The 19,126-nt window shown below is 54.2% G+C and overlaps 6 protein-coding genes across 6 annotated transcripts; 3 read left to right on the forward strand and 3 right to left on the reverse strand.

Annotated features, from left to right (window-relative positions):
* Nucleotides 1–1,978: 1,978 nt before the first annotated feature.
* CTAM01_13956 (uncharacterized protein) lies at nt 1,979–2,200 on the reverse strand (the record flags this gene model as incomplete). The annotated part of the gene is made up of 1 exon (XM_060529958.1): nt 1,979–2,200. One exon carries the CDS (start codon nt 2,198–2,200, stop codon nt 1,979–1,981), a length of 222 nt encoding a protein of 73 aa, XP_060375460.1.
* Nucleotides 2,201–4,026: 1,826 nt separating this feature from the next.
* CTAM01_13957 (uncharacterized protein) lies at nt 4,027–4,266 on the forward strand (the record flags this gene model as incomplete). The annotated part of the gene is made up of 1 exon (XM_060529959.1): nt 4,027–4,266. One exon carries the CDS (start codon nt 4,027–4,029, stop codon nt 4,264–4,266), a length of 240 nt encoding a protein of 79 aa, XP_060375461.1.
* A 7,223-nt stretch (nt 4,267–11,489) lies between these two features.
* On the forward strand, nt 11,490–11,768 carry CTAM01_13958 (uncharacterized protein; the record flags this gene model as incomplete). The annotated part of the gene is made up of 1 exon (XM_060529960.1): nt 11,490–11,768. The coding sequence occupies one exon, from the start codon at nt 11,490–11,492 to the stop codon at nt 11,766–11,768; it is 279 nt and encodes a 92-aa protein (XP_060375462.1).
* Nucleotides 11,769–14,278: 2,510 nt separating this feature from the next.
* On the reverse strand, nt 14,279–14,825 carry CTAM01_13959 (uncharacterized protein; the record flags this gene model as incomplete). Its single annotated transcript, XM_060529961.1, has 2 exons — nt 14,279–14,390; nt 14,461–14,825. 2 exons carry the CDS (start codon nt 14,823–14,825, stop codon nt 14,279–14,281), a joined length of 477 nt encoding a protein of 158 aa, XP_060375463.1.
* A 1,826-nt stretch (nt 14,826–16,651) lies between these two features.
* On the reverse strand, nt 16,652–17,053 carry CTAM01_13960 (uncharacterized protein; the record flags this gene model as incomplete). The annotated part of the gene is made up of 1 exon (XM_060529962.1): nt 16,652–17,053. One exon carries the CDS (start codon nt 17,051–17,053, stop codon nt 16,652–16,654), a length of 402 nt encoding a protein of 133 aa, XP_060375464.1.
* A 1,406-nt stretch (nt 17,054–18,459) lies between these two features.
* Nucleotides 18,460–18,687, forward strand: CTAM01_13961 (uncharacterized protein; the record flags this gene model as incomplete). The annotated part of the gene is made up of 1 exon (XM_060529963.1): nt 18,460–18,687. A coding segment is annotated over one exon (228 nt), but the record flags the coding sequence as incomplete, so codon positions are not given.
* Nucleotides 18,688–19,126: the final 439 nt, after the last annotated feature.

The raw sequence follows: 19,126 nt of genomic DNA on the forward strand, positions 1-19,126 counted from the left end.
CACCTAGTCGCCCATCAAAAGATGCTAAATTTGCCCCTGCTCATGGCATCTCAACAAGGATCTCATCGTGGCCCGCCCGTCACTGAAGCAGCAATCCTCGAACAAAGCACGCAAGCCATTGTGCAAGCCACACCTATCGGGAGCCGGATGGCGGGGCACACTTACAACCTAGGCCGGCTGCCATGTCAGTATCCGTACACGGGGATCAGCAGTTCGGTGGCCGTCTGTCAATCGACCGGCCGGATACCTGGACGGCCCGTAGTTGACGGCTCAAAGCAGAGTGCGGCATCCCTCCTACCATCGCTCGATCTTCAGACCTGCCTCGCTTCGATTCCCTCTCTACGGAACTCGTTCGGTCTGACGTAGAGCTTGCACAATGTACGAGACCTGCTCAGCCAACTACGGTAGCGAAACCAACAAGACCCTGCGGGATGACGAAAGAGATTGCGTTAAATACAATGGAGATGTTGAATGCTAGCCCCAGGTCACACAGCTGTCACATCAACTGATCTGATGTTGACTACGAAGAGACTGAGGTTCATCCTGCGCCCTTGGCTTCTGATAAGGGTCCCTTGAACCTGGTTCCGAGAGCGGACCCGAGACGCAACCCGAGTCGACTAACCTCATCCCGAGCATCAGGCGATGATCTGAGGACACACATTCCATGTTACAATGGCGTCTCTGTCATTTTTTTTTTTGAGATGGCGGATGGCGCTTTTTCACCGCACGCAGTCTAGCTGCCTACTCCGCAATAGGTCCCCTAATCCAACGAGACCCTACCGACCCTTATGTGCAGAGGACCCTGAAGTCTAGCTAGCTGCAGTGGCCGGCCAACTTCTGGGCGAAGATCGACGCAGAAACGTAGCCAACGGCTTTGGGATACGAACTGTTCCCGTTACCCTACCGCAGTGCGGATAACTCGCGTGCTCGCCTGAGCTTCGCAACCGCGGCAGAGTTATCCCCATGATCGCCGACACTACACGCCATCAAGACTGACACTAGTGACCCACGTTTGATAACAACGAACCGATCATAATCCATCTGACTGTATCGAGATGCGAAGCTGCAACATTGCATCAAGAGAACGCAATCTGGCCTTGAACTCTGTCTTTGCACATGCTTGATGCGCATTCCAGGGAAACGCCGGCTATGAGCGGTGGTCTGATGGTTGACAAGGATCATCATATCATCCAATGTTGATTTCTTACAGCTTTGGAGCACCGGGGATTTTTTTGCCTGACACCTAGTGGGCCCGGTCCCTCTCAGCTTCATGCTCCGGTCCTGGCAAAGCTCCTGATTCGTCACATTGTTTCGTTGGGGACGGCTCGATGGCCTCAAATGGAATGAACCAAAGCTCGGCTTCAATTTGCAGGAAAGACGAGCAGCGATAGTCGAACTCTGCTGCGTATCACGAATTCTTTGTTACCACGCGGCGGCGTCCAAGGTGGCGTTTTCTTCCCCAGACAACAGACTTCTCCTGGTGTTTCCAGACACCGCCCGTATGTAAGGTTCCAGGGGTTCAGGGAGGGAGTGTAACTTCAGACATCTCCATGTCGCCAGCCTGACTCTTGCAATCAAGTCACTCACTCCCGAGGCAAAGGCGAGTTGTTGGTATTGTCAGACCATTGATCTAGATTTCGAGCGCATGCACCTCCGAAACCCGAAAAGAGGAGAAGAACACATATGCGGAGATCTCACCTCGGCCCTGGGAACATCCCATTGTCAGATCTCGCTCTACGATCGACGCTGGAGACCGGAGACGGAAGATCATCTGGTGATGAATGACGGTCTTCAGCATCAGTGAGCGCCACATATGCCCGACGCCCCGAGCGATCGGTGAATCGGATACGGGACAAGGTGAGGGTTTGGATAGGCCCCAGACAGCGCGAACACAGTGTGGATTTCTAGGTGTGGCGACCGTGCCTTTCGAACGACAGAGACACTGTTTTCGTATGTTCCACTACAGGTGCGCTGCGCCTTACTGAACTGCGAGGAACGAGTGCTCGCAGGATACAAGCAAAGACCTGGCCATATCCCACCGATGCACGCTCAACACTCTACTTTGGAGAGGCGCCCAGTCGAAGCCATTGTCGGGGGCTTCTTCAACCTCTTGAGTCAGCTCTATGTCACATAGAAGAGACGAGAGCATCGATCGAAAATCAAGGGGCGGTGAGGCTGGCAAACAGCCAGCAAACATCATCTTTGGCCAAGCATCCCACGTCGCGAGCGAGTCGAGACTGGACGGAACCTCAATTAAAGTTTGTGTCTTGATCTCCACTCGGCGACGAGGCGTGGAGGAAGCCGGCGGAGCGCAGGAGTAGACGACGAGACCAGGGCTCGGCTTCCGAGTCGCTCCCGGCGCGCGTCAGCTTCCGGATCTTCCGTGCCAGGCGATGCTCAGCCCATGGGAGCAAAGTACGGATACGGAGCACATAGACAGACAGACATGGGGCATGCCTGGCGAACGGCCCCATGGCCTTAACCAATCACAACTGCAGCGCTACATGTCTCAACGCCAACATAGTACGTGGTTGTATGGACTTTGGATCTTGAACACTGTCTGTGTCCCTTTGGCGGGGGAACAAATAGAAGAGTTCGAATCTAGGTCACTTTCTATTTTCTGCAGCTCAACAGCCGGATCTCCCTCGCAGCACAGCTTGTGACCGCACTCGACAGATCAAGCAGATCAGAGAAGTATGGAATCTTGTGGTTATGTCTTCTCTGCTAAAGAGAGAAAGGGGCCATGAAGGAGTCACGGCCAACCCGGAAAACAGCAGCCTGCTATCCAACAAGTCGCCTTTATCCTCAGAATCTTGCTGGGTTCTCCAAACCATGTGCAACCCGAATCTCCATTGGCCAATCAGGCTGTCGCCCGACAGCATTCAACTCGGGGCCCGGCTCCCATTTGACGTGTCACAGGAGGAGGCGTCGAATGCGACCATACACAGCTACATGGTTCCTTGATTGTCTTCAAAGCCTCCGGGGAAGAAGGAATCATGCCAGAGCGGTGTGTTTCGCCCAGAAAACCTGCCTGGAATCATTCCTACTTGTTCCCAGCACATTTTGCAGCAATCATCTAGCTGTAAATCAGCCTGCACTAGAATCCGGGCTCTGATGCAACTGCCTGGGCGCCCCGCACGATCCGGGACAAACAAAGCTAGAATGACCCAAACCCAAAATCGTCAGACTTGATAGCTTTGCAGAAATCCCACGTCTTAACTCGGAGGGCACGGTTGTTTGCGGGGGTATTCCAAAGATCCTGTCAGAAGGCTCACGGGATCAATTTCGACTGCACCGGCCTGGTTCCGCGTCCGAGGCGACTCGAATGACTTATACAAGTCATGACGCAATTCATCACCAGCTGATACAAATGGTGCCAGACTTTTCACTATCAACAATCACGGCGAGGTGCGTTTTTGTGAGGGCCGTGGGGGGGGGGGGGGGATCGCGATTACAGACGTGTCGTTTCGTCCTCGCCGTCGCCGTCCCATTTCAAGGCTACATGTCAAGACATATCGCTGTTCGCCCTGTTCATCGTCAGGCACAGAACCCAGACTTGTCCAGTCTAGTGTCCATACGCCCCCTTCCCGTGCCACGCAACGGCTGAAGGAGGCACCAACCCGCGTGGGTCGCGAATAGAAGTGCCCCACGAGACTCCGGATGATGCCAGGTGACCGGGACGGATCGATGAAGCAGAAGCGACATGCTATTCTCGAAGTGAATCCGGTATTCTGGCTTCCAAGTGCAGCCTCCGGGTTTGAGATGCCGCTTTGAGCCCTTTAGCAGGCAACATGCGAAGGTTCAACCCTGATTTTCCGCCCGAGTTACGGTGCATATGCCTCGGAGACAATAGCTTCATCCTCTGTTCTCACCAGTCACCACGTCGTTGGCTCCAGGTCTGTCTCTGAAGAGGGTGCGGTGCTTGGTCAAGCAATCGAGTCACTCCGGTGTACCTCGCCGCGCAAGTCGGAATGCGTCGCAACCTCACAGATACGACAATGGAGGTCGGGGGGCGTTTCTCGACCGATGACGAGCCCCACCGATCTGCACGAAGTCTGCCAGAACGAGCCGGGATGCTGCCAACTTTCGCACGCGAGGGCTGAATCCATCAGACTAAAAAAAAAAAAAAAAAAAAAAGATACCCATGGTTGTGTGGCCTTTACATACATGCAGGCATGGCATTACTCTGATAAGGCCTCTCAATGGCCCTCGCTTGAGCGGCCAGGGCCAAAAAGGGCCACCGATGAAGAAAGGTCTCTATACTAATGAGACTGGGGAACGGAGGACATCCTCTTGTTCGAGAACGCAACATACACAGTTAAGACGGCAGCAAGGATCTGATTGGCAATTTTGGCCCCCATCTCCGGTGTCAGCTCCAGAACCTCATTCCATCTGTGCCGGTGAGACAAGAGGAGGATGGCGTACAAAGGACGGATAGGTACGCACAAACCTCCCAGTACTTAGGAAGCAGGTTTATGGGAAATGAGGGCACACGATCTGTACTCTCGGAAGTCTTTGACAGCAGCATCATCATTACCGTCACCACCATGGTCATCTGACTACAAAGTTCCTTGGAAGAAACCCGGGAAACACAGCGTGTCGACCGAGTATGGGCTGTTGATGCGTGAGACTCAAGTCCAGGGAACCCGTCCTCTCGACAATAACAGTCTTCCCGAATTCTGTGGTTTGCTGAGACGGGAATTGATGCCCGCAGGCTTCGGTACACGCCGCACGTAAAGTTGTCAAGACTCAAGAGTGCGGAGCGTTAAGGAGGATTTGCTCCGGAAACAGCCAACCGCAAGTCAGCACAGCACCACAGCAAGGCAGCATGAGCAAGGCAATGGTGATGGGAAAGCCAGCATGGGCCCATGGTGCGATCTCAACGTACCATTGCTTATTATCTCGGCTCGGTCGATACTCCATACTCGATACATAGGACTGCGGTCGGCTTCATCTCAACCCATCACTCCTGAGTTACAGCTCCAACTTCCAAAAGAGCCATCAACCTTGCATCAAACATGAAAGAATGTGGGCACCAAACGGGTCATATCCACCGAAGAAGCTCAGACTGTATCCCTTGAGTCCTTTCACGTCAACATCTGGCTGCCATATCCGGAGGTTCAGATCCTCAGTGGGGGAGGGGGGTACTGTGGCTCTCAACTTGGAGTCTTGACTCTTCTCCAATCTCCATCTCGTCTCTCTCTCCTCATCTGTCGTGCCCCCGCAGGAGAACGGAATGGGGGCAGTGGGCACTGCGGCAGGGAGACACAAACATGGGCAAAAGAGGCAGGCCGTCGATATCCTCACTGGGCGTACACCATTTTCTACGCACGAAATCTCTTCACTGCGTCTACGGATACTCGTACATGGGTTGCGCGTGCCTACGCTGCTACGCATCCTGGAAAGGGCTAAATGACGTAGTGACCCGTTTCACGGCCCTCAGCCGTCATCGGGCATTAACGTGCAAGATCGAGTCTTTCTCTCATGAAGTAGGCGCCTGGGGCTCTTAGCGGTACGCAGGGCTTAAAGTGGTCAACAATAGCCCCGTAGGCCCCCCCTAACCAGCCCCCCACAACGCCGGCCTCTTGCTCCAACCACGCTGCCAGCTTTGTGCCGTTGCCGCCTCAGGCGGGTGCTGGCGTCCTTTCTACAGGGGAGACCACGGAGACCAAGTAGACTAAGGAGACCAAAGGAGGACTACAGGGGCGCGAAGGGGCAGTAGGCGTCTTTTCCGTGCGCTAGGAGCGTCCGCCAGAGCCCGCAGTTTCAGCAGTAGCATCCACTTCTATCTGAGGCTTATTAGCGAGCCGCGAGGAAGCCCGCAACTTGGGAGAAAACTGTCGACAAGTCCATCACCAGGCACTATTCCGGCGGCGTCTGGTCAAGAGGGGCTGTTCAGGTTCTCGAAATGGGATGGACGAAGTATGACCGGCCACCGGCCACTGACGGATAGTAGCTACCGGTATTCCCCCGGACGAGCGCAGTCTCAGCTTCCTCACCTTCAAAGTGTCGGACTGCGGTAGACAATGGAGATGGAGATGGAGACGGAGACGGAGAGGTTGCCGTACAGTCTTGATACCGGAGCTTTTCAAACAGAGATCACCGATGACTATGGAGTCGCTACATGTCCACTCCAGATGGACGCGGCATGGGTGGTTTGCAGTCTCCAGAGGCATCCCCATGGGCCCCCCCTCGCTCAACGGCCCCTCTAGGATGTGTCTAGAGTTCTAGATCACCAATGGAACCCATCAGGGCGTCTCTCTCGAGCCTCCTGCCCGCCTGGGCTTTGGAAATTGCATCTGTAAATGGCATGGCCATATCGACCGAACACGAGAGGCAATCGACAAAGCCGTGCGAAACTCTGAGTGAACTGCACCCCGGTCGTCTCACCCCCTCCCCTGGGCGTTCTGGACATGCAGCATGCTCTTGGAATCAAATTGCTTGGGCATTTGGCACACAAAACACAATCTTTACCACTATGCGTGGTGCTGTAGACACTTGCTCCCGCCGCTTTCCTTTCTGACCGCTTCTTCACCGAGACCTCATAGAGGCCTACCGAGACATTCACCGCGCATACACCGCACAACGCCATCGCAATCTAGCCAAATAAACCACTAGCCCACTGCATCTGGCATAACGGCAGTTCGGCACTCGAGGCTGTCGATGACTTCCTTGATATTTGATCAATCCCTTGCAGCCAAGATCGCCGTGTAATCTGAAGACGGTTCGAGCTTCATCGAGAAGACGGGACGCGTACCTCTCGCCCGGGGTTCGACCCCCAACCGGCAGGCCTCCTCGAAATATTTCGCTTGCACTTCCACGTAGCGGCTTTGCCTTGGTTTTGAGATGCAGGCCACTCCCGCGTCTCGTCAACAAGATGCTCGCATAGGCACCAGTGATCTGCCTATCTGCCCGTCCAGGTATTCGTTCCTTGGGGATCGAGTTGAAAGCGCCAATCTTCTCAGTCGAATTATCTCTTATGTGGCTGACCCCGGTGGCATCGAGCCACACGTAGCTGCGCCCCATGTACTACAAACATCACCCTAAACCAAGATTACAAGTGGTTTTGGGGTTAGGGCAGCCATCACACTTGCCATCACCCACCACGCCGCCGCAGTCGGACCAAGAGACTCGCCACTGGCGGCTACCGTGGCTTACACCTCTGTAGATTGTGGATGCCTCTGGATTTCGTTTTGGCTAACTAATATCCCTCAAAAGGGTGGCCGACGTTCCATTGGACAATGGAACATCCTCGATATATCTCATGCGCAAGCTACTAGAGCTCGGGATTAGCACTCTCAGGCTTATCTTGGACAGACGCTCGATCAAGTAGCGGTGAGATTCGCCTGGACTTTGTTCGAGGATGCGGAAGCTCCAATCAAGCGTTTGGTTGGCCAATCTTTCTTCACCTTTGAGGCTCGGTCTACAGATCTACAAGATAGAGTTTCGTCCATTTGCCGGTGCCATGCTGGAACCGCGACCCACCTGCTACCGTGCGGACGCCGCCGTGTCGATCTAGGATGAGGCTCTTTATCAACTCTGGTCTACCTAGCCAGAAGCATCTTCACCGTGCCGCAAGAACACGCGAGGGCGTCTGCCGCACGGAAAGTTTCCTGCCGTGCACGCCGTAATGAAGAGATACCTACGCCATTCCGGAGCGACCGCTCCAAGCTTTTCCAACGATCCGAAGATGGTATTTACAATTTGCCATGCAGGCAACGGATGCCTGGCCGAAGCCGCACCGAAGACCGATGGGCTGCGCACGAGATATAAGCATTATCATGAGGCCGGCAATGTGCAAGAGCTGCTAATTTCCGCACCGCAGACGAGGGAACTTGTAAGATGTGAGAGGTCTAGTGATCTTTTGAGCCTGCAACGTCGGATTCTACACGCCAGCCGGGTTTGGCAAGCACCACCAATGGCCCAGGGCAACGGATTCCATTCGTCAACATTAATATCTGCCCTAGCAAGATATGTGCGGCTTTTGTGTACACATGTCGTGATACGGTTTTCAGCCCAGCATGACAAGTGTTTACCCCGTTTTCTCTTTCATATCGTTCGAAAGTGGCACCGAAATCCTGGCCGTCTGAGCAGTCGGGACCTCGGAACACAGCATCTTCAGGAAGCTTTTCCGATTTGCCAGTCATCAAGCGAAACTGGTCATCTGACACACTGTTCACAATATAGAAGCTTGACTGAGCAACGCTTGGTATCACCACGAGGCAGTAAGACGGGAGCTCCCATCTGGACCCTCTGGAGTTAACAACCTAGCCGCCACGCAATACCTCGAGCTTCGCCATATCATACTGCACTGGGTTGAGGAAGACGATGATTTCGTACACACTACTCACACCCTTTACTTCCGACAGAAGTTCTCAACGAGGTTCTCGGATGGCCTCATTCCATTGCTTTGACGGAATGTTGCACAACATTAGCCAACACACGATCTTCGGGCTTTGCCCAGACGTTCACCGGCAATGTTGCACAACAGAGAACACGCCTAGAATGAGGAAACATAATATTTGCCTTTGATATCCGCTCGGCGAGGACGCAATGCCTCTACACCGTACCAATGGGAGGGGATCTAACTACCCCGCATTCTCGAGGTCGGTGAGTTTACTTACTGCCCGTTTCACGCCCACAGCATGCAGTCAGCCTCGGGGACGCTGGTGGCATCAATATAGAATGCCATCGGCTTACTTCATGAAGCATTGCTGCAAGAGACTTCGCTGGCAATGTAATGGTAAGATCGTTTGTACGTCGCCACCCCATTGGTACTGGTCGTTGGCTGACTGGGTGTAGAGCAATGGCGATGTTACACCATGATGAACCTATTCGCTAGCCATGATGGGGATGACGAGCGACCGGACAGGACCATGGCATGGCGGTTTGTTAGGACTCGCCGCGGGCAACATCTAAACAGCCGGGCGTTTTTCTCCCAGGCAATGCCATGCCCGTTGATGAGACGACATTCAGAGGCAACATCTTCCATCGACCAACCAGCGTCTTGCATCGCTACCCCACAAACCTTCACTGCGACGACAACGACGTGGAAGCTCCAGTTGGCCATGCCATGTCGACCTTGCATTTCCACGGCGTCCGGTGGCACAGAGCAGCGAAGAGACCGTTTCAGCATCGTCCCTAGTTCTCCAGGTCTAGCTTGGAGAAAGCGGGGAGACGGGCCAGGCGCTAAGACGAGACCTCTGGTCTCACGGACGTTATTCTTTCGAGGACCATACCACGTTGAACAATGGTTCAAGCCACCGACCTTCTTTGGGCGTCGACTGCCGCCCGCAAACCGGTGCTTTTCTAAATCGTCCGAGGCGTTTGTGTTGAGGTTGTTGCTTACTCAACGTGGTGGCGGGACACTGAAGCGGAGAGGTCGGCTGGGTTCACCGCTGTTGTCATGGCGTCTGAGTTCTCCCCGGAGCGGCGCCGGATGGAGCAAAGGGGGCAATCTCAGGATACGGCAATTCAGATTTGCTGCTTTTTGGGGCTTCCCGGTAGACCAAGAAGGGCATGCTTTTGGCCGTTTTAGGAGGGGGAGGTGTGCGTGTTTCGTCGACGAACTCTGGACGGGCACACGCTCACGCACGGCATGGGTGTTTGGTGAGTTAGACTGAACCTGGCCACTATCAAGACTAATCTGGAAGTTTGAGTCTGGGTTCAGTTTTTCAGGGTCCTTTCCTTGTTCAACATTGACTTTTCCCCGGGGCTGGGAACCTGGGGTAGTCTGGGGAACCGATCTGCAGCTACGGACGAGAGTTGGGTTGTATAGCTGACGGTCAAAGGCGGGGAGTGCTTGCGGATGTCTTGTGCTAAGTTTCGTAGTAGGATACGTTACACGCCAGCCATCTCGAGTACTTGCGCCTTTGTGCAGGTACTGGAGATGTGTGAAAAGAGCTTCACGGGCAAACCAGTTTGGTCTGGTTTCGACGCCCGCTTGGTTTGAGGCCTGGCAGTCAATCAAGCAAGAGCATGACAGGGACAATGGAGTCTGATGTCGTCCTCCACACATCCACACCAGATATCCACGTCGGCCTCCTATGCGAGGATGGGCAGCAGCGGGGGAGTTGCGATACTTTCATGACTGAAGCACGATCCGGGGATTGTCAACCGCATTCGATAACTTCTCTTGATAAGACGGGCGGGGAATTCCTGGGCTTCATCTGAGGCTGTAATGCAGACCGCAACGCAGCTCGATGGGGATGATTTCCATGCACCCTTCCCCATTGGAAATATCACTACGAGCTTAAAGGTGGAGATGCAAATCGGTCTCTAGATCGACCCCGCCTTTGTTGCTCCATGGTCGAACTCCTATGGGAAGCTCTGGCCGTGGCAGTAGCAGTAGCAGCACTAGCTTGAGCTCTGAGATGAAGGGCATGTAATCATGTACCGATTCTATGTTCACGGCCATAGCCAGCGTCGTGGGACAGGGGCCGCGCCGTCAGCACACCAACTCGACTCCGGTCGAACCCAGCGGCTCTTTTCTTAGCAGCCGCCTCGTGGGCCGTCTGATTGGACGGTACCCCTCTCTCGGATATGGCGTGTCTGTTCATAGTGGCTGGATGTTCTGCCTGGCGTCCTGCCCTAGCAGGTGATGGTAGCAGTGTGGCAGTCTACCAGCGGTAAGTGGTACTGAGTGGATGCTTGGGTGGGAAAGGTCCAAGGAGCGTTGAGGGAAGAGAGTGTTACCGGTATGTAGAAGATTGCCAATCCGGTGCTCCCGCGTCGATAGCGTCCCGAACGCGGCGATGAGTTTTGTGTGTTCTGGGACAGGACGAGACCGCAGCTTGCATGCAGCGGGGTCTTTCTCATCGCCCGTTGCTACGTTGGAGTTTGCCTGCCGTATCTGCGATGAAAAAGCAAGTGTGGGTATGGGAGACCAGATGAGGCAGGGAGAGAGAGAGAGCAGGCAACATGGAGAATATTGAGACGACATGGAGAGACATGTGAATTGGATAGGCATTGGTGAGGCACTCGAGTCGACGAGCAGGCCATGGCAGTCAGCGCGAACGTGGAGGGCCACCTGCACGCGGAGGGCATCAGAGAGGGGTGGAGATGGCGCCGTTTGCTGCTACCTTCCCTTGCCCTGCTGTGCGGGGAAAGGATCAAAAGGATACCTCATCGGGAGGGGAAAAGGGGGTTCCGTTGCAGTCGTCACTAACACGCGAGCGACGGGAGATGTGGTGAGGGAGAAGGGCGAGACAAGCACGAGACAACGCTTGACGCGGCGAGACAGTGATGTGTTTGGATGAGGGCGGGATCTTCAGCATTCTTGTGGCGCTGATGTGAACATAACGCGGGGGAAGCTTGTGAGATTACCTGCGTTCTGTCACTTCGCGAAGGCGTGTTTTGGTGGTCTGGACCGATTTACACTGGGGATTGAGATGGTTGAGAACAGGCGTGAGGTGAGGGGGCATCACCAGTCTCAAGAGACTTGGTCGTTCTGGATTCATGGAGGTGATGCATGATGATGGAGGTGAGAAATGAGATGCCACTGCGAGAGGTGCATGGCAATGTGGTCGGCGGCTGTGCTGTGCATCGGGTTGGTAGTCGCACACGACTTCAACGGCTGTCGGTGGAACCAGCGCACCCGCCCGTCACCCGTGGGACCTGATATCGTGGGACTTCCGGGGTTCTCGGCGAGTGGGTTCGGGGAGGGGGCGCAGGGAGGAGTGGACTCGGCGGATATAACGGATTCATCGGGTCGCCGACGTTTAAACGGGGGGTTGAGTAGATATCGTGGCCGGAATCATGCCTGTTGATGGTGTGGTGATACACGACTGTTTACACTGCATACACAGTATGTCTTCCGGCGAATAGTCATAAGTGGGATAGGCAAGTTTAGACGGGCTTTCTGATAAGTTGGTAAGACTATGGGGATAGTCTTTCTGGGAACACGAGAGATGTGACACGACAGCACGGATGGGGATTGAGAACTTGAGAAAGAGAGTTATCAGCCTCCGATGCCGGGGTTCAAGGGTTACGAGGCACGGGGAATGAGTGAAGTTAGTGAGGCTGCATTCCCCGGTTTCTCAGAGGACCCTGAACCCGGACCTACAGGCATATTTTGATAGCGTTTTTTTGAATGTGTGGTTCAGCTCTCACCGTGCGTTGGTTGGCTCGGGGCTGTACCTGTACTGCGTACGGAGAACCTAGGCGTGGAAACTTGGACGTTGGAATGCACTGCACGGTCGTTGAGGGAATAACGTTTGCGTGGGCGGTGGATGGGATGGATTTTCTGGGGAAGGTAAAGAAAACATTGTTCGCTTTGGAGTGGCGGGTTGGGTTTGTGAAGTTGGTAGCAACTGGACTACATTTTTCACGTTTGATTGGCATTTTCGACGCCACCTATTACGATGCCTCCCTCCGGCTCCGAGATGCAGAGTCAAAGTCTGATAAGGTGTCTTTTGCCCGACGATGGGGGGAGGATAACGGCAGCAAGATGGTACGGGTGACACAAAACATGGATGTATTCAATGGCACGAACATGGAGACGAGGGTGTAGACTGAAAAAAAAAAGTCGGCAGAAAGAATTGCTGGCACGTTACCAAAGTTTCTGTATCTTGAATCGGACAAGCTTTTGCGGGGATTGAGTTGAAGGCTTGAAGTCAGTGCTTAAGTCGTTGAGTCTTTGTAACTCTGTCTGTTTGATTATACTTTTCGCGGCTGACTTGATTTTTCCTTTCTTTCCTAGGTAATTACCTGAGCACGATGGGTTCCCGGCGGCACGGACACGGACACACATTAGATTTTGCGGGGAGGAAGAGGGTTTGATGGATTATCGTGGGCATAGGTTCCCCGGCTTCCGGACACGGACGGGGGGGCATGGGTGGGTGGGTATCGCTGGACCCCGGGAGCCTGAACGGCGGTAAAATATGAATATCAGATTCGGCGACCCGGGGAACGTTTCTCGCTGATCCCCGTTCTCGCGCGTTTAGGTATCAAGGAACTGAGGAACCACCTACTAGAGTTCTTGTCGCGGCGGATGTTGGGGAGTAGAGACCATCTGTTGGGCTACGAGATGGGGTAAACCAAAGTCTAGCGGGCGGAGATATGCCTCTTCTCGTCTGAATGTTTGTCAAAACCGCGCAGTGGCGATGGGATGCTGGAGTGGAGAAGATTGGTGTTTTCATGACTGTAGCTTTTGGTGATGGATGTGTGGGCGGGCAAGGTTATCTGGGGATGGTGGTTTGAACCCCCCGGGGATGTTCGGGCCATTTTTGATGAGAGGTTTGATAATTGACACATAATCTCGGCGCTTCTCTGTTGATGGTGGATATCACTATCGAGGCGAGCGGGTTGTGGTGCGCGGTGTACGAATGAGGCGCAGATGTAGCCATGGGGAGTCAGAGATCAGACCAGTCTCGAACTTGGAATGGATGACTGGATCCTCGGCAATAGCATCGATGCTTCGTTTGGTCAAGTTGGTAGTGACAGTGGTGTTTCGAGGATGGCTGATGGGTTGCGGTTGCAGGCGCCACGGCTTACCGTTCGCCACGGGTGGAGAATGGGGGAGGCATTTTTTTGGTTCTATCAACACCACCTACGGCATTGATGTTACGAAGAGTGTAATGGGCGATGCCGGGTGGTGGGCGGAGAGAACCGCGTTGGTAACGAGGGAGAGATGGGGGCCTCGTAATTGTGCAGATGAGTGAGGCCATTTGGTGATTGTCTGCTTTGTGAGATGTGAGGGCGATGATGATGATGCGTGAGAGGCTTGGTGATGATGGAATATTCGAATTACAGCGAGAGTTTCTTTGGGCATCGGCTCACACAGCGCATAGCATTTTTTGGGTTGCAGTTTCTACGGCCAGGAGACCATAGAAGCACGAGATTCAATGGACAACATGTAACATGTGGCTCTCGATGGGGGGCTTGTTGATGTGAGGTCATAGGGGTCCTGGAGAGATCGTCGTCGATGGCGTTCCCCGTGTGTCTCTTTCATGTGCAATGCCCGCTGCGTGGAAGGCTTGCGTCGCGTTTGCGTGCGTGTATCTATGGCGAGGGTGCAAATCCTGTCTTTGAGCTGGGGAACTACGGTTCAAACTTCAGGCGAGGCGATGATTGCCCCTTCATGGGGAAGATGGACGTCAGTCAGCACGTCAGTTTACAACTTTTGCGTGCGTGTAGCAAGCTAAAGCGGCAGCAACACAACGCTACCACCTAGGGCTACCTGAGCTTGCTGGCTGCCGGCTGAGTTGGACCCCTTTGTGTGTCTGAAGATCAGGTTTTTCTTAATCATATTTTTTCAGGGTCCGACGATCATTGAAGATTATGGCTTTTGGGTTGGACGGCGACGGGCGCGGACGAAACGGGGCGAGACGCGGGGAGGTGTTGTGGTGTTGTGTGGGAGGGAGGCGGTGGTGGTGGTGGCTGGGTGGAGACTGACGAAGGGGTTTGAGGGGATTCCGGTGTAATAGAAGAGGTATTTTTTTCCATCGCATAGCGGTATACCTAGATGGGAGCAGGCGAGACGGATGCGGGAGGGCTCTCTTTAGGATCTTGGTCGTGGTGTAGGTGGTGGTGATAGCGGCGAGGGATATGGACGTAAAGACGAGGACGAGCGCCGGATGGTTGATGATGGTGGTGGCGTGCGTGGGAGACCTCGCATCTGTTGGTTCTCCATGGCCCAGACTCTTGTCAGTGGTTGCAAATCTTTGCCCTTTTCTTCCTTCCTCCCCCCCTCGCCATCTCGTCTGTATGCGACTCCCGGACATCTGTAAGTATTCGTAGGCTTGTAGCCACATGGATGGGGACACTGGAGGGTGCTGCTGGGGTGCTGGGGCCGGAGCCTCCAAGGGCCTTGCGTCTTCCGACATGCAGTATGCGGAATGCGGTCTAGGTGTGTATGCGAATGTGTGAGAATGCGCGTCTCTTTGGGTGTGCTGCAAATACAATCCGGAGTCGTGTGTGTGGTGATGGTGGTGGCAAGGCATGCGACCGGGTTCCGATGATGAGACGCTGTTATCAGGGAGGGAGGGGTCTGGAACTTTGACAGTCTCCACTCCGGTTCTCCAGGGACCAACCTATCCACTGATACAGATGCGAAAGGTATGGATGGGATGGTATTGCTGATGCTGCCAGAATTGCTAATACTACGCAGGAAGAAGAACTACTGCGTGCGCGAGTGCGTTTATTGCGCTTGCTTGCCACGATGCTACATGCTACGGATGCCTTGCCAGCCGCTTCGCTATTCTGAGTGGGCGTCTGGGGCATCAGCCTAGACATGGATCTCGAAAGGTGTGATGCGGATGCGGGCAAGGGGTGCGGGCATAGGTATCTCAGATCCAGAGGGCCCCTAGCCAGCATCATATCGAGAAGGATGTGCGGTGAGCCTGAACTTGTCAAGATGGCTTCTTTCTTCCAACACCCTCCCCCTCCAATATCAAAGAGAACCTTGAGCATAATAGAGAGGTTTGCTTCTAACTCTTCAGGAAGAAGATATCCACTCAGAGCACGGTAGCTTTGCTTGCCGCGCCTAGAACTGATCCCCCAGTCAGTGCAAGAAGAGGAGGGGGATCGTTGCGTTTGGGTCTCTTGTTCGCCTCCCCTGGGGCAAGTCTGTGCGGACAGTCCGGTCGGGGTGGGAGTGGTGCAACACACACAGCACGGAGAAAGTTTATTCTTGTTGGGGGAACCTAAGCCGCCTGGAGAAAAGACGGACAACGGACACACAGAGACTCAGAGAGAGAGAGACGTGTGTCTAGTTTTGCTCTGAAGAATCTCTCCGCTAGAGGTGAGCTAGAGCGAGATGCCAAGAAGGGTTGGCCGTTGGTGGTTTGGGTTGTGTTTGCAGTGTCAGTGCCAGACGAGGGGTTGTCTAAAGCAGCCACCTCCATCTCTTCAAGGTCGGTCAGCCAGTTAGCATGAAGTTCTACCGTCGGTGTGCTTCTAGTCGTCTTGTTGCATCTCCGGTAATAACCCTTATGTCTTTCCCCATTGCAACGCAAAAGCAGCATAAACTTCGTACGCTTTGACTATGCCACGATTGCTATAGCGCCGGCTTCGGAGGCTGGCAAGGCTGGCATGGAGAATTATAGTCATATTCATTGTTTTGTTCGCCTTCCCTCTTATTCAGAACTACTATCCCGCCGGGAGCTTCTCTGGCACGCCTGGCAGATAGCGCCCGCGACGGTGCGGTGGACAGCTCTGCTAGGGCGGCGGTGGGCGCTGTCGCTGGCTGGTTTCGTCCACTTTTGAGGCTTTTCTTGACCTTGGCTATTTTGGTGGACTCTTTAGCGCCCTCGACTGCTGGCATGGTTGGCAAAGGGGCTGGACGGGCTGGTTTCTGGCTGGTAAGACCGGGTAAGCCAGAAACACAATTGCACAGAAATAGGGATAGAGGCGTTCGCCTAGAAGGTGACGAGGTGAGTGGGCGTGCGTGAAGAGCATGGGAGAGAGGATGTTGGTACTTCAGGGAGGTTGTAAGAGTTCGTTTGTTTTACGCGATGATGGTGCTTAGATCGTTATCTGGGCAGGCGACGAACGTGGCTAGCGGGGGTTGTGGAGTTGACGAGACTGGAGGGATGGATAGATAGATGGGAAATGTGGAATGGGATGTCGTCGTCGTGGTGGAGAGCCTCACGATGTGACGAGCATGGCAAGGGGTTTTGGCTGAGCCGTTTCCTGCGCCTTGCATTTTGGCTCATGCCCGGTCCATTTCACGATGTTTGGTTTGGTGTCGTTGCAGGGCCAAGGGGTGTCGCCAAAGGCCTAGCCACAGCATTGGCCCATGGGTTGGAACGACAAGGGGTGTGCTGTTCACGATGTGTGGGCTCCGATGGGGACGACCAGTTCGCATGTCCTTGAAGCACGAGTTGACGCGTGAAATCCTCCGAAGCACATCACGTAGACCAGGGTTCGCGGAGATCCAGGCCACTTGCGGATGCGAAACATGTAAAAACGGATGAGGGACCCCCAACAATAACTCACATCGCGATGCCGACGACAACGGTGATGGGGAGTCGGGACTCGGAACGAAGCCCGCCAGCGGCAACGGGAACGAGGATGAGATGAGTTGAGTGGTTAATCGACCAATCCATGGCATGCAAGACCACCCCTTCGAGGCTCGAAAGCCGGTGGTCGGAATTGTTCAGATTCAGGGTTCGCAAGATGTAAGAGAGAGCATTTCAGCGAGGCACATATGGTGAGACAATATCGGACAGTTGGGACTGCAGCTTGATGTCGACCCCTGCCAATTACTTGCAGAGATTTTTTTCGCCTCTACTAGGGGGCTAGGCGTGTGAATGACGAATGAGCCACTGCACGATTCTTGGGATATGCGAACATGAGAATTGTGTAGATGTTCCTTAGGAGCGCTGTGTCGAGAGACTGGCAGCTACCTACACTTACAGTTGCGTGTGTACATAAGGCAACAGAAGAGGGGTTCAAGTCTTACGGAGGGTGTTTGAGTTGACTTAGGCAGAGATCGGATTTGATAGACGTTGAATCTTGCTGTTTCTGTGTTTTGGTGTGGTGAAAAATTCAAAGGCGATGGCGACGGGAATTGTACTTGCCGGCAGCGGAGTCCTCCGCCCCCCAACTATACCGGCGAGACCTACCGCCTCAAGCAAAGAAACTCAACCTTGTCAAACAAACGTTGGCTGAAGCTCGCCTCGTTCGTAAGCTCTGCAGCATCTGGAGCTGTCCGTTAGATGCGCCAAATCTGACAACCAAAGCCGACACTGTCGATCACTGAGAGGGTGGTGCGCTCGAGCTGCCCGTGGATCAGACGGAGAGGCCCTTGGCCAAGAGCTACACGGGCCGGTGAGCGTTGGCCGTAGCACCATGGGAGGAGGTGAGTGAGGTGAAGGAGGGGGTGAAGGATTCGATGGACCACGCTCTAGACCGTCGGTCTGTGACTGTCAAGATGCGAGGAGGCTCTTCTCTTCCCCCTTCGAGGCTCACTTGCAGATGTCGAACTCACGGTTAACGAGACCCAGCGGATGGGTCGGTCCCAGTGTCTGCTTGTCTGCGGATGTGGGCTGCTAAGCGCGGGAACGAGGGGCAGTCGGGGGTGGATGAGCGGCACAGGTAATATTGACGCTTTTTGCCCAGGCCTCTCGATGCTTCTGATACGCTGAACACGATGGACGTACGGATTCGAAATAGACATTACATGCAATGCGGATTTAATGTGGATTGCATGGTTCGTTGGAGGTCTGAGAAAAGTGATGAGCGGACTTATTGACGTCTTCCTCCCATGTTTCTACACCCCCTACCCCGGCGTCCGCCGCATCGCTGAGAACAGCGGATGGCCGCTGCTGCTTTTGTCTGCCTTCGATGAACGGGAATTGGGATCTACTACCTAGATTTCGAGAGTGAGACGCCAGACGTAAAAAAGCCATTCTGCTTATCTGTGGAGATTCATGTCTCTGATGAATCCAGCCCCAGCCGCCGTTTTGCGTTTGTTCGTCAGAGAGATTTAGACTCACGCTGATCGATGGACAATCTTTCCCCTCAAGTCCCCTTCCCGTCTCCGCAAAGCAGCGGCCGTCGTGCAGCTCAGCTCAGCTCAGTTCTGGAGAAGGTCCAGGCGGTCGAGGGTGTTCGCGCAAGGGAGAGGTCCACCAGCCCACAAACCCACGAACACCGAACCCAACCCCCGCGAGACCCAATTCTTTTGTCATTGCTTTGGGTTTCCACTTTACTGCTGCTGCTGCTTCGCTCACATCATGTTGAGGCTAAACGATGGGAAGACGAACGGGCCATCATCACATAATCATTCCTCATCCATCATATCAGACCGATGTGGAGCACAACAGAGCCGCCGGCGTTCAAACATCACTCCAACGAAGCACGATGGCGCCGCACGTCTCCCAAACTAGTTTGCCTTTGCCTTGGAACAAGACATGTCAAACTCGCCTCTGTGGATTCTACGCATACGTGTACGTGTACTGCGTGGTTGTTGGGGAACTTGAAAGGGACTTGCCCTGGAGGGGCGTCCGCTGCCAGCGCCAGTGGAGATGAGGAGCGGCACAGACTTAAACTGCTAAACCAGAAGAAGCTTCAGTGAGCTTCAGTGCGTTTGCATGGGGCTGACATGGCGAAAACGAGGTCGGTAACTGTGATAATCTGCGGCGTTGGCAGGGTCCCTAGATGCTGTAGGGGTTGGGTCTGC

Source organism: Colletotrichum tamarilloi, assembly GCF_030869305.1.
Source record: "Colletotrichum tamarilloi strain Tom-12 chromosome Unknown Scaffold_109.1, whole genome shotgun sequence".
Taxonomy (NCBI): domain Eukaryota; kingdom Fungi; phylum Ascomycota; class Sordariomycetes; order Glomerellales; family Glomerellaceae; genus Colletotrichum; species Colletotrichum tamarilloi.